Source organism: Heptranchias perlo, chromosome 9 (genome assembly GCF_035084215.1).
Source record: "Heptranchias perlo isolate sHepPer1 chromosome 9, sHepPer1.hap1, whole genome shotgun sequence".
Classification (NCBI taxonomy): Eukaryota; Metazoa; Chordata; class Chondrichthyes; order Hexanchiformes; family Hexanchidae; genus Heptranchias; species Heptranchias perlo.
In genome coordinates, this window is record NC_090333.1 from 74,385,824 (window position 1) to 74,399,358 (window position 13,535).

At 37.5% G+C, this 13,535-nt stretch overlaps 1 protein-coding gene across 1 annotated transcript in view; it reads left to right on the plus strand.

Annotated features, from left to right (window-relative positions):
• Nucleotides 1-13,535, plus strand: part of astn1 (astrotactin 1) — a 2,273,142-nt gene that overhangs the window by 2,211,745 nt on the left and 47,862 nt on the right. Inside the window, exon 21 of the mRNA XM_067989612.1 lies at nt 905-1,005. Coding sequence (XP_067845713.1) covers nt 905-1,005 — 101 coding nt within the window. The remainder of the gene's footprint in view (nt 1-904; nt 1,006-13,535) is intronic.

Genomic DNA, 13,535 nt, shown 5'->3' on the forward strand with positions numbered 1-13,535 from the left:
GACGTGGTGAGATCATTAAATTTCTTCCAGCATTGCAGTCAGATCCTGGTGAAAATGCTGATGGCTTTCTTGCGTTGTGCCACCTCGTCATGTCTGTTCATCAGTTCACCGCAGCACCCAAATACTGTCCGTGAGGGAGAGGACCTCCTTTCTGTTGTACACTTGGTGTACCAGCATCTCCTTGCATCTGAAAACCATGCGGAACTGCTGGAACTTAGGTTGTCCACTGACAGTTCCGTAGTGTTGCCAACAAAAAAAAAACACCTCCCCTTTAAGCTGCGGAAAGACCTTAAGAACCTGCATCAGCGCCCAACAGCCGCCTACGGAAAGAGCGCACAGTCCTGCTGGCAGCTCACCTCCAACGTGTGACCCGCAAACGGGGACTGATTCCTCCGGGTGGCAGCTGCTCTCGTCCGGCCCACCACCCGCTGGGAGACCAAATGAGCCCCTCGCCCCATGGTTGTGAAATGAGAAGTAGTATTAATTTTGGGGAGGATAGAGGGAATGGTATCAGAGGGGGACGTCGTACCGGTAGCAATAAGAAGAGGAAAGTTAGTGTGTGAAATCAAGGGAACACACGAGAATGGAGCTGTCACATTCTGGTCTGACTACTGTCTGATGCTCTGCCCATTCTTACAAGTGCAGTTTGTGGACTACCTGTTCTGCCAAAGTGGCTAAATATACAACACTGGTCTGCTTATACTCAGATGTTAGCCAATGTTATTTCTGCTCTGAATTGAACTCCAGCTGAAGTCACAGCTGTTTTTTGTCCACCTAGACAATGCTGCAGCATTCACTTCACTGGTGCCAGGCCATGCTTCTTCCACATTTCAAAGATTAATAAGGTAACTGTATTGTGTGACAGCACCAGAACTAACTTCAAGGGTTCTTATGTTTTACCCAGGTTTACCCTGTGGGCAGTGGATAACACTGGAAGACGCTCCAGACCAAGTGCAGTCACTGTTAAAGTACCTTGTCCACTTGTGGATGATGTCAAGGCAAAAGGTATGTTTCCTGACACTTTTTTTTAACTGGTTCTCTGTTCTAAGAATCCATTAGATCCCAGGTAATCACTGCCCATACCTGATATATTATTCACTGTGTGTTCTGTGTAATCACTGTCCATACCTGATATATTATTCACTGTGTGTTCTGTGTAATCACTGTCCATACCTGATATATTATTCACTGTGTGTTCTGTGTAATCACTGTCCATACCTGATATATTATTCACTGTGTGTTCTGTGTAATCACTGTCCAAACCTGATATATTATTCACTGTGTGTTCTGTGTAATCACTGTCCACACCTGATATATTATTCACTGTGTGTTCTGTGTAATCACTGTCCATACCTGATATATTATTCACTGTGTGTTCTGTGTAATCACTGTCCAAACCTGATATATTATTCACTGTGTGTTCTGTCTAGTCACTGTCCATACCTGATATATTATTCACTGTGTGTTCTGTGTAATCACTGTCCAAACCTGATATATTATTCACCGTGTGTTCTGTCTAGTCACTGTCCATACCTGATATATTATTCACTGTGTGTTCTGTGTAATCACTGTCCAAACCTGATATATTATTCACCGCGTGTTCTGTCTAGTCACTGTCCATACCTGATATATTATTCAGTGTGTGTTCTGTGTAATCACTGTCCATACCTGATATATTATTCACTGTGTGTTCTGTGTAATCACTGTCCAAACCTGATATATTATTCACTGTGTGTTCTGTCTAGTCACTGTCAAACCTGATATATTATTCACTGTGTGTTCTGTGTAATCACTGTCCATACCTGATATATTATTCACCGCGTGTTCTGTCTAGTCACTGTCAAACCTGATATATTATTCCCTGTGTGTTCTGTGTAATCACTGTCAAACCTGATATATTATTCACTGTGTGTTCTGTGTAATCACTGTCCAAACCTGATATATTATTCACTGTGTGTTCTGTCTAGTCACTGTCCATACCTGATATATTATTCACTGTGTGTTCTGTGTAATCACTGTCCATACCTGATATATTATTCACCGCGTGTTCTGTCTAGTCACTGTCCATACCTGATATATTATTCACTGTGTGTTCTGTGTAATCACTGACCATACCTGATATATTATTCACTGTGTGTTCTGTGTAATCACTGTCCATACCTGATATATTATTCACTGTGTGTTCTGTGTAATCACTGTCCATACCTGATATATTATTCACTGTGTGTTCTGTGTAATCACTGTCCAAACCTGATATATTATTCACTGTGTGTTCTGTGTAATCACTGTCCATACCTGATATATTATTCACTGTGTGTTCTGTGTAATCACTATCCATACCTGATATATTATTCACTGTGTGTTCTGTGTAATCACTGTCCAAACCTGATATATTATTCACCGTGTGTTCTGTCTAGTCACTGTCCATACCTGATATATTATTCACCGCGTGTTCTGTCTAGTCACTGTCCATACCTGATATATTATTCAGTGTGTGTTCTGTGTAATCACTGTCCATACCTGATATATTATTCACCGTGTGTTCTGTCTAGTCACTGTCCATACCTGATATATTATTCACTGTGTGTTCTGTGTAATCACTGTCCATACCTGATATATTATTCATTGCGTGTTCTGTCTAATCACTGTCCACACCTGATATATTATTCACTGTGTGTTCTGTCTAGTCACTGTCCACACCTGATATATTATTCACTGTGTGTTCTGTCTAGTCACTGTCCATACCTGATATATTATTCAGTGTTCTAAGAACATAAGAAATTGGAGCAGGAGTCGGCCATATGACCTCTCGAGCCTGCTCCGCTATTCAGTAATATCATAGCTGATCTTCTACCTCAACTCCACTTTCCCACCTGATTCCCATATCCCTTGATTCACTTTGTGTCCAAAAATATATCGATCTCAGTTTTGAATACACTCAACCATTGAGCATCCACAGCCCTCTGCGGTAGGGAATTCCAAAAGTTCCCAACCCTCTGAGTGAAGAAATTTTTCCTCATCTCAGTCCTAAATATCCGTCCCCTTATCTAGAGATAATGACCTCTAGTTCTGGGCTCTCCAGCCTGGGGAAACAGCCTCTCAGCATCTACTCTGGGAAGCCCTCTAAGAATTTTATATGTTTCATTGACATCACCTCTCATTCTTCTAAACTTCAGAGAATATAGGCCCATTCTACTCATTCTCGCCTCATAGGACAACCCTGTCAGCCGAGGAATCAATCCAGTGAACCTTCGTTGCACCCTCTCGAAGGCAAGTATATCCTTCCTTAGATAAGGAGACCAAAACTGTAAAAAATGTACGATCAGTGTGGTCTCACCAGAGCAGCAAGACCTTGTTACTCTTATACTCCAACCCCCTTGCAATAAAGGCTAACATACCATTTGCCTTCCTAATTGCCTAATGCAATGTAATCACTGTCCATACCTGATATATTATTCACTGTGTGTTCTATGTAATCACTGTCCATACCTGATATATTATTCACTGTGTGTTCTGTGTAACCACTGTCAAACCTGATATATTATTCACTGTGTGTTCTGTGTAATCACTGTCAAACCTGACATATTATTCACTGTGTGTTCTGCGTAATCACTGTCAAACCTGATATATTATTCACCTTGTGTTCTGTGTAATCACTGACCATACCTGATATATTATTCACTGTGTGTTCTGTGTAATCACTGTCCATACCTGATATATTATTCACCGTGTGTTCTGTGTAATCACTGACCATACCTGATATATTATTCACTGTGTGTTCTGTGTAATCACTGTCCATACCTGATATATTATTCATTGTGTGTTCTGTGTAATCACTGTCCATACCTGACATATTATTCACCGTGTGTTCTGTCTAGTCACTGTCAAACCTGATATATTATTCACTGTGTGTTCTGTGTAATCACTGTCCATACCTGATATATTATTCACTGTGTGTTCTGTGTAATCACTGTCCATACCTGATATATTATTCACTGTGTGTTCTATGTAATCACTGTCAAACCTGATATATTATTCACCGTGTGTTCTGTGTAATCACTGTCAAACCTGATATATTATTCATTGTGTGTTCTGTGTAATCACTGTCCATACCTGATATATTATTCACTGTGTGTTCTGTGTAATCACTGTCAAACCTGATATATTATTCACTGTGTGTTCTGTGTAATCACTGTCCATACCTGATATATTATTCACTGTGTGTTCTGTGTAATCACTGTCAAACCTGATATATTATTCACTGTGTGTTCTGTGTAATCACTGTCAAACCTGATATATTATTCACTGTGTGTTCTGTGTAATCACTGTCAAACCTGATATATTATTCACTGTGTGTTCTGTGTAATCACTGTCCATACCTGATATATTATTCACTGTGTGTTCTGTGTAATCACTGTCCATACCTGATATATTATTCACTGTGTGTTCTATGTAATCACTGTCCATACCTGATATATTATTCACTGTGTGTTCTGTGTAATCACTGCCCACACCTGATATATTATTCACTGTGTGTTCTGTGTAATCACTGCCCATACCTGATATATTATTCACTGTGTGTTCTGTGTAATCACTGCCCATACCTGATATATTATTCACTGTGTGTTCTGTGTAATCACTGTCCATACCTGATATATTATTCACTGTGTGTTCTATGTAATCACTGTCCATACCTGATATATTATTCACTGTGTGTTCTGTGTAATCACTGCCCATACCTGATATATTATTCACTGTGTGTTCTGTGTAATCACTGTCAAACCTGATATATTATTCACTGTGTGTTCTGTGTAATCACTGTCAAACCTGATACATTATTCACTGTGTGTTCTGTGTAATCACTGTCAAACCTGATATATTATTCACTGTGTGTTCTGTGTAATCACTGTCAAACCTGATATATTATTCACTGTGTGTTCTGTGTAATCACTGTCAAACCTGATATATTATTCACTGTGTGTTCTGTGTAATCACTGTCAAACCTGATATATTATTCATTGTGTGTTCTGTGTAATCACTGTCAAACCTGATATATTATTCACTGTGTGTTCTGTGTAATCACTGTCCATACCTGATATATTATTTACCGTGTGTTCTGTGTAATCACTGTCAAACCTGATATATTATTCACTGTGTGTTCTGTGTAATCACTGTCCATACCTGATATATTATTCACTGTGTGTTCTGTGTAATCACTGTCCATACCTGATATATTATTCACTGTGTGTTCTGTGTAATCACTGTCCATACCTGATATATTATTCACTGTGTGTTCTGTGTAATCACTGTCCATACCTGATATATTATTCACTGTGTGTTCTGTGTAATCACTGTCCATACCTGATATATTATTTACCGTGTGTTCTGTGTAATCACTGTCAAACCTGATATATTATTCACTGTGTGTTCTGTGTAATCACTGTCCATACCTGATATATTATTCACTGTGTGTTCTGTGTAATCACTGTCAAACCTGATATATTATTCATTGTGTGTTCTGTGTAATCACTGTCCAAACCTGTTATATTATTCACTGTGTGTTCTGTGTAATCACTGTCAAACCTGATATATTATTCACTGTGTGTTCTGTGTAATCACTGTCCATACCTGATATATTATTCACTGTGTGTTCTGTGTAATCACTGTCCATACCTGATATATTATTTACCGTGTGTTCTGTGTAATCACTGTCAAACCTGATATATTATTCACTGTGTGTTCTGTGTAATCACTGTCCATACCTGATATATTATTCACTGTGTGTTCTGTGTAATCACTGTCAAACCTGATATATTATTCACTGTGTGTTCTGTGTAATCACTGTCCATACCTGATATATTATTCACCGTGTGTTCTGTGCAATCACTGTCAAACCTGATATATTATTCACTGTGTGTTCTGTGTAATCACTGTCCATACCTGATATATTATTCACTGTGTGTTCTGTGTAATCACTGTCCAAACCTGATATATTATTTACCGTGTGTTCTGTGTAATCACTGTCAAACCTGATATATTATTCACTGTGTGTTCTGTGTAATCACTGTCCATACCTGATATATTATTCACTGTGTGTTCTGTGTAATCACTGTCAAACCTGATATATTATTCACTGTGTGTTCTGTGTAATCACTGTCCATACCTGATATATTATTCACTGTGTGTTCTGTGTAATCACTGTCAAACCTGATATATTATTCACTGTGTGTTCTGTGTAATCACTGTCCATACCTGATATATTATTCACTGTGTGTTCTGTGTAATCACTGTCAAACCTGATACATTATTCACCGTGTGTTCTGTGTAATCACTGTCCATACCTGATATATTATTCACCGTGTGTTCTGTGTAATCACTGTCAAACCTGATATATTATTCACTGTGTGTTCTGTGTAATCACTGTCCAACCTGATATATTATTCACTGTGTGTTCTGTGTAATCACTGTCAAACCTGATATATTATTCACTGTGTGTTCTGTGTAATCACTGCCCATACCTGATATATTATTCACTGTGTGTTCTGTGTAATCACTGTCCATACCTGATATATTATTCATTGTGTGTTCTGTGTAATCACTGACCATACCTGATATATTATTCACTGTGTGTTCTGTGTAATTACTGTCCATACCTGATATATTATTCACTGTGTGTTCTGTGTAATCACTGTCCATACCTGATATATTATTCACTGTGTGTTCTGTGTAATCACTGTCCATACCTGATATATTATTCACTGTGTGTTCTGTGTAATCACTGTCCATACCTGATATATTATTCACTGTGTGTTCTATGTAATCACTGTCCATACCTGATATATTATTCACTGTGTGTTCTGTGTAATCACTGTCAAACCTGATATATTATTCACCTTGTGTTCTGTGTAATCACTGTCCATACCTGATATATTATTCACTGTGTGTTCTGTGTAACCACTGTCAAACCTGATATATTATTCACTGTGTGTTCTGTGTAATCACTGTCAAACCTGATATATTATTCACCTTGTGTTCTGTGTAATCACTGACCATACCTGATATATTATTCACTGTGTGTTCTGTGTAATCACTGTCCATACCTGATATATTATTCACTGTGTGTTCTGTGTAATCACTGTCCATACCTGATATATTATTCACTGTGTGTTCTATGTAAGCACTGTCCATACCTGATATATTATTCACTGTGTGTTCTGTGTAATCACTGTCAAACCTGATATATTATTCACCTTGTGTTCTGTGTAATCACTGTCCATACCTGATATATTATTCACTGTGTGTTCTGTGTAACCACTGTCAAACCTGATATATTATTCACTGTGTGTTCTGTGTAATCACTGTCAAACCTGATATATTATTCACCTTGTGTTCTGTGTAATCACTGACCATACCTGATATATTATTCACTGTGTGTTCTGTGTAATCACTGTCCATACCTGATATATTATTCACTGTGTGTTCTGTGTAATCACTGTCCATACCTGACATATTATTCACCGTGTGTTCTGTGTAATCACTGTCAAACCTGATATATTATTCACCTTGTGTTCTGTGTAATCACTGACCATACCTGATATATTATTCACTGTGTGTTCTGTGTAATCACTGTCCATACCTGATATATTATTCACTGTGTGTTCTGTGTAATCACTGTCCATACCTGATATATTATTCACTGTGTGTTCTGTGTAATCACTGTCAAACCTGATATATTATTCACCTTGTGTTCTGTGTAATCACTGTCCATACCTGATATATTATTCACTGTGTGTTCTGTGTAACCACTGTCAAACCTGATATATTATTCACTGTGTGTTCTGTGTAATCACTGTCAAACCTGATATATTATTCACCTTGTGTTCTGTGTAATCACTGACCATACCTGATATATTATTCACTGTGTGTTCTGTGTAATCACTGTCCATACCTGATATATTATTCACTGTGTGTTCTGTGTAATCACTGTCCATACCTGACATATTATTCACCGTGTGTTCTGTGTAATCACTGTCAAACCTGATATATTATTCACTGTGTGTTCTGTGTAATCACTGTCCATACCTGATATATTATTCACTGTGTGTTCTGTGTAATCACTGTCAAACCTGATATATTATTCACTGTGTGTTCTGTGTAATCACTGTCAAACCTGATATATTATTCACTGTGTGTTCTGTGTAATCACTGTCCATACCTGATATATTATTCACTGTGTGTTCTGTGTAATCACTGTCAAACCTGATATATTATTCACTGTGTGTTCTGTGTAATCACTGTCCATACCTGATATATTATTCATTGTGTGTTCTGTGTAATCACTGTCCATACCTGATATATTATTCATTGTGTGTTCTGTGTAATCACTGTCCATACCTGATATATTATTCACTGTGTGTTCTGTGTAATCACTGTCAAACCTGATATATTATTCATTGTGTGTTCTGTGTAATCACTGTCCATACCTGATATATTATTCACTGTGTGTTCTGTGTAATCACTGTCAAACCTGATATATTATTCACTGTGTGTTCTGTGTAATCACTGTCCATACCTGATATATTATTCACTGTGTGTTCTGTGTAATCACTGACCATACCTGATATATTATTCACTGTGTGTTCTGTGTAATCACTGTCCATACCTGATATATTATTCACTGTGTGTTCTGTGTAATCACTGTCCATACCTGATATATTATTCACTGTGTGTTCTGTGTAATCACTGTCCATACCTGACATATTATTCACCGTGTGTTCTGTGTAATCACTGTCAAACCTGATATATTATTCACTGTGTGTTCTGTGTAATCACTGTCCATACCTGATATATTATTCACTGTGTGTTCTGTGTAATCACTGTCAAACCTGATATATTATTCACTGTGTGTTCTGTGTAATCACTGTCCATACCTGATATATTATTCACTGTGTGTTCTGTGTAATCACTGTCCATACCTGATATATTATTCACTGTGTGTTCTGTGTAATCACTGTCAAACCTGATATATTATTCACTGTGTGTTCTGTGTAATCACTGTCAAACCTGATATATTATTCACTGTGTGTTCTGTGTAATCACTGTCAAACCTGATATATTATTCACTGTGTGTTCTGTGTAATCACTGTCAAACCTGATATATTATTCACCGTGTGTTCTGTGTAATCACTGTCAAACCTGATATATTATTCACCGTGTGTTCTGTGTAATCACTGTCAAACCTGATATATTATTCACCGTGTGTTCTGTGTAATCACTGTCCATACCTGATATATTATTCACTGTGTGTTCTGTGTAATCACTGTCCATACCTGATATATTATTCACCTTGTGTTCTGTGTAATCACTGTCCATACCTGATATATTATTCACTGTGTGTTCTGTGTAATCACTGTCCATACCTGATATATTATTCACTGTGTGTTCTGTGTAATCACTGTCCATACCTGATATATTATTCACTGTGTGTTCTGTGTAATCACTGTCCATACCTGATATATTATTCACTGTGTGTTCTATGTAATCACTGTCCATACCTGATATATTATTCACTGTGTGTTCTGTGTAATCACTGTCCATACCTGATATATTATTCACTGTGTGTTCTGTGTAATCACTGTCCATACCTGATATATTATTCACTGTGTGTTCTATGTAATCACTGTCCATACCTGATATATTATTCACTGTGTGTTCTGTGTAATCACTGTCCATACCTGATATATTATTCACTGTGTGTTCTGTGTAATCACTGTCCATACCTGATATATTATTCACCTTGTGTTCTGTGTAATCACTGTCCATACCTGATATATTATTCACTGTGTGTTCTGTGTAATCACTGTCCATACCTGATATATTATTCACTGTGTGTTCTGTGTAATCACTGTCAAACCTGATACATTATTCACCGTGTGTTCTGTGTAATCACTGTCAAACCTGATATATTATTCACTGTGTGTTCTGTGTAATCACTGTCCAAACCTGATATATTATTTACCGTGTGTTCTGTGTAATCACTGTCAAACCTGATATATTATTCACTGTGTGTTCTGTGTAATCACTGTTCAAACCTGACATATTATTCACCGTGTGTTCTGTGTAATCACTGTCCATACCTGATATATTATTCACTGTGTGTTCTGTGTAATCACTGTCAAACCTGATATATTATTCACTGTGTGTTCTGTGTAATCACTGTCCATACCTGATATATTATTCACCGTGTGCTTTGTGTAAACACTGTCCATACCTGATATATTATTCACCGTGTGCTCTGTGTAAACACTGTCCATACCTGATATATTATTCACCGTGTGCTCTGTGTAAACACTGTCCATACCTGATATATTATTCACTGTGTGTTCTGTGTAATCACTGTCAAACCTGATATATTATTCACTGTGTGTTCTGTGTAATCACTGTCCATACCTGATATATTATTCATTGTGTGTTCTGTGTAATCACTGTCCATACCTGATATATTATTCATTGTGTGTTCTGTGTAATCACTGTCCATACCTGATATATTATTCACTGTGTGTTCTGTGTAATCACTGTCAAACCTGATATATTATTCATTGTGTGTTCTGTGTAATCACTGTCCATACCTGATATATTATTCACTGTGTGTTCTGTGTAATCCCTGTCCATACCTGATATATTATTCACTGTGTGTTCTGTGTAATCACTGTCCATACCTGACATATTATTCACCGTGTGTTCTGTGTAATCACTGTCAAACCTGATATATTATTCACTGTGTGTTCTGTGTAATCACTGTCCATACCTGATATATTATTCACTGTGTGTTCTGTGTAATCACTGTCAAACCTGATATATTATTCACTGTGTGTTCTGTGTAATCACTGTCCATACCTGATATATTATTCACTGTGTGTTCTGTGTAATCACTGTCCATACCTGATATATTATTCACTGTGTGTTCTGTGTAATCACTGTCAAACCTGATATATTATTCACTGTGTGTTCTGTGTAATCACTGTCAAACCTGATATATTATTCACTGTGTGTTCTGTGTAATCACTGTCAAACCTGATATATTATTCACTGTGTGTTCTGTGTAATCACTGTCAAACCTGATATATTATTCACCGTGTGTTCTGTGTAATCACTGTCAAACCTGATATATTATTCACCGTGTGTTCTGTGTAATCACTGTCCATACCTGATATATTATTCACTGTGTGTTCTGTGTAATCACTGTCCATACCTGATATATTATTCACTGTGTGTTCTGTGTAATCACTGTCCATACCTGATATATTATTCACTGTGTGTTCTGTGTAATCACTGTCCATACCTGATATATTATTCACTGTGTGTTCTGTGTAATCACTGTCCATACCTGATATATTATTCACCTTGTGTTCTGTGTAATCACTGTCCATACCTGATATATTATTCACTGTGTGTTCTGTGTAATCACTGTCCATACCTGATATATTATTCACTGTGTGTTCTGTGTAATCACTGTCCATACCTGATATATTATTCACTGTGTGTTCTGTGTAATCACTGTCCATACCTGATATATTATTCACTGTGTGTTCTGTGTAATCACTGTCCATACCTGATATATTATTCACTGTGTGTTCTATGTAATCACTGTCCATACCTGATATATTATTCACTGTGTGTTCTGTGTAATCACTGTCCATACCTGATATATTATTCACTGTGTGTTCTGTGTAATCACTGTCCATACCTGATATATTATTCACCTTGTGTTCTGTGTAATCACTGTCCATACCTGATATATTATTCACTGTGTGTTCTGTGTAATCACTGTCCATACCTGATATATTATTCACTGTGTGTTCTGTGTAATCACTGTCAAACCTGATACATTATTCACCGTGTGTTCTGTGTAATCACTGTCAAACCTGATATATTATTCACTGTGTGTTCTGTGTAATCACTGTCCAAACCTGATATATTATTTACCGTGTGTTCTGTGTAATCACTGTCAAACCTGATATATTATTCACTGTGTGTTCTGTGTCATCACTGTTCAAACCTGACATATTATTCACCGTGTGTTCTGTGTAATCACTGTCCATACCTGATATATTATTCACTGTGTGTTCTGTGTAATCACTGTCAAACCTGATATATTATTCACTGTGTGTTCTGTGTAATCACTGTCCATACCTGATATATTATTCACCGTGTGCTTTGTGTAAACACTGTCCATACCTGATATATTATTCACCGTGTGCTCTGTGTAAACACTGTCCATACCTGATATATTATTCACCGTGTGCTCTGTGTAAACACTGTCCATACCTGATATATTATTCACCGTGTGCTCTGTGTAAACACTGTCCATACCTGATATATTATTCACCGTGTGCTCTGTGTCATCACTGTCCATTCCTGATATATTATTCACTGTGTGTTCTGTGTAAACACTGTCAAACCTGATATATTATTCACCGTGTGTTCTGTGTCATCACTGTCCATTCCTGATATATTATTCACCGTGTGCTCTGTGTCATCACTGTCCATTCCTGATATATTATTCACTGTGTGTTCTGTGTGATCAAAGTTTATAAGATATTAAGGGGAACAGATAGGATGGATAGAGAGAAACTATTTCCACTGGTTGTGGATTTTAGGAGTAGTGGGCACTGTCTAAAAATTAGAGCCAGACCTTTCAGGAGCGAGATTTGTAAACATTTCTACACACAAAGGGTGGTAGAAGTTTGGAACTCTCTTCCGCAAATTGCAATTGATACTAGCTCAATTGCTAAATTTAAATCTGAGATAGATAGCTTTTTGGCAACCAAAGGTATTAAGGGAGATGGGCCAAAGGCAGGTATATGGAGTTCGATCACAGATCAGCCATGATCTTATCAAATGGCGGAGCAGGCACGAGGGGCTGAATGGCCTGCTCCTGTTCCTATGTTCCTAATCACTGTCATACCTGATATATTATTCACCGTGTCTTCTATCTAATCACTGTCCATACCTTTTCATTATTGGGTTGGAGATATTTACCTTGGGATACTAGCCTCTCCCATAAGTGAACCTCCTGCTCCCTATGATCAAGAGTTCCACCTTTTTACTGCTCAATTTGTCGCTAAAGAATAGCAAGTGTTATAACCCAGAAGCGTTTTTCTATATGTTGCCTATGGGAATGTATCGTGTGTCGTTTCGTAATTCCCCTCAGCTTGAAAAGCAGATTGAATAAAAATGCTCACCAGACAGAGATTGGGGTTGTGAACAAGTGGTTTTTATTATATAAGACAGGTAAATGAAGCAGTAAACAGCATAAAGCAGTGAAACATACATTTCTCTCCTCATCCTGATACCTGAAATAATAAAGATGCCACTCACTTTCTCTCTAAACATAGACTTCAAACAGAAGTTTGCTGGCTGTATTTTCCGTCTGGCCGAGCTCACCTTCTGGGTCAGCACCAAATTTTAAACCGTACCACTGTTCAGCTGCTGCTTGCAAGATTCCACTACTGTATGTGAACTGCTCTCAGTCG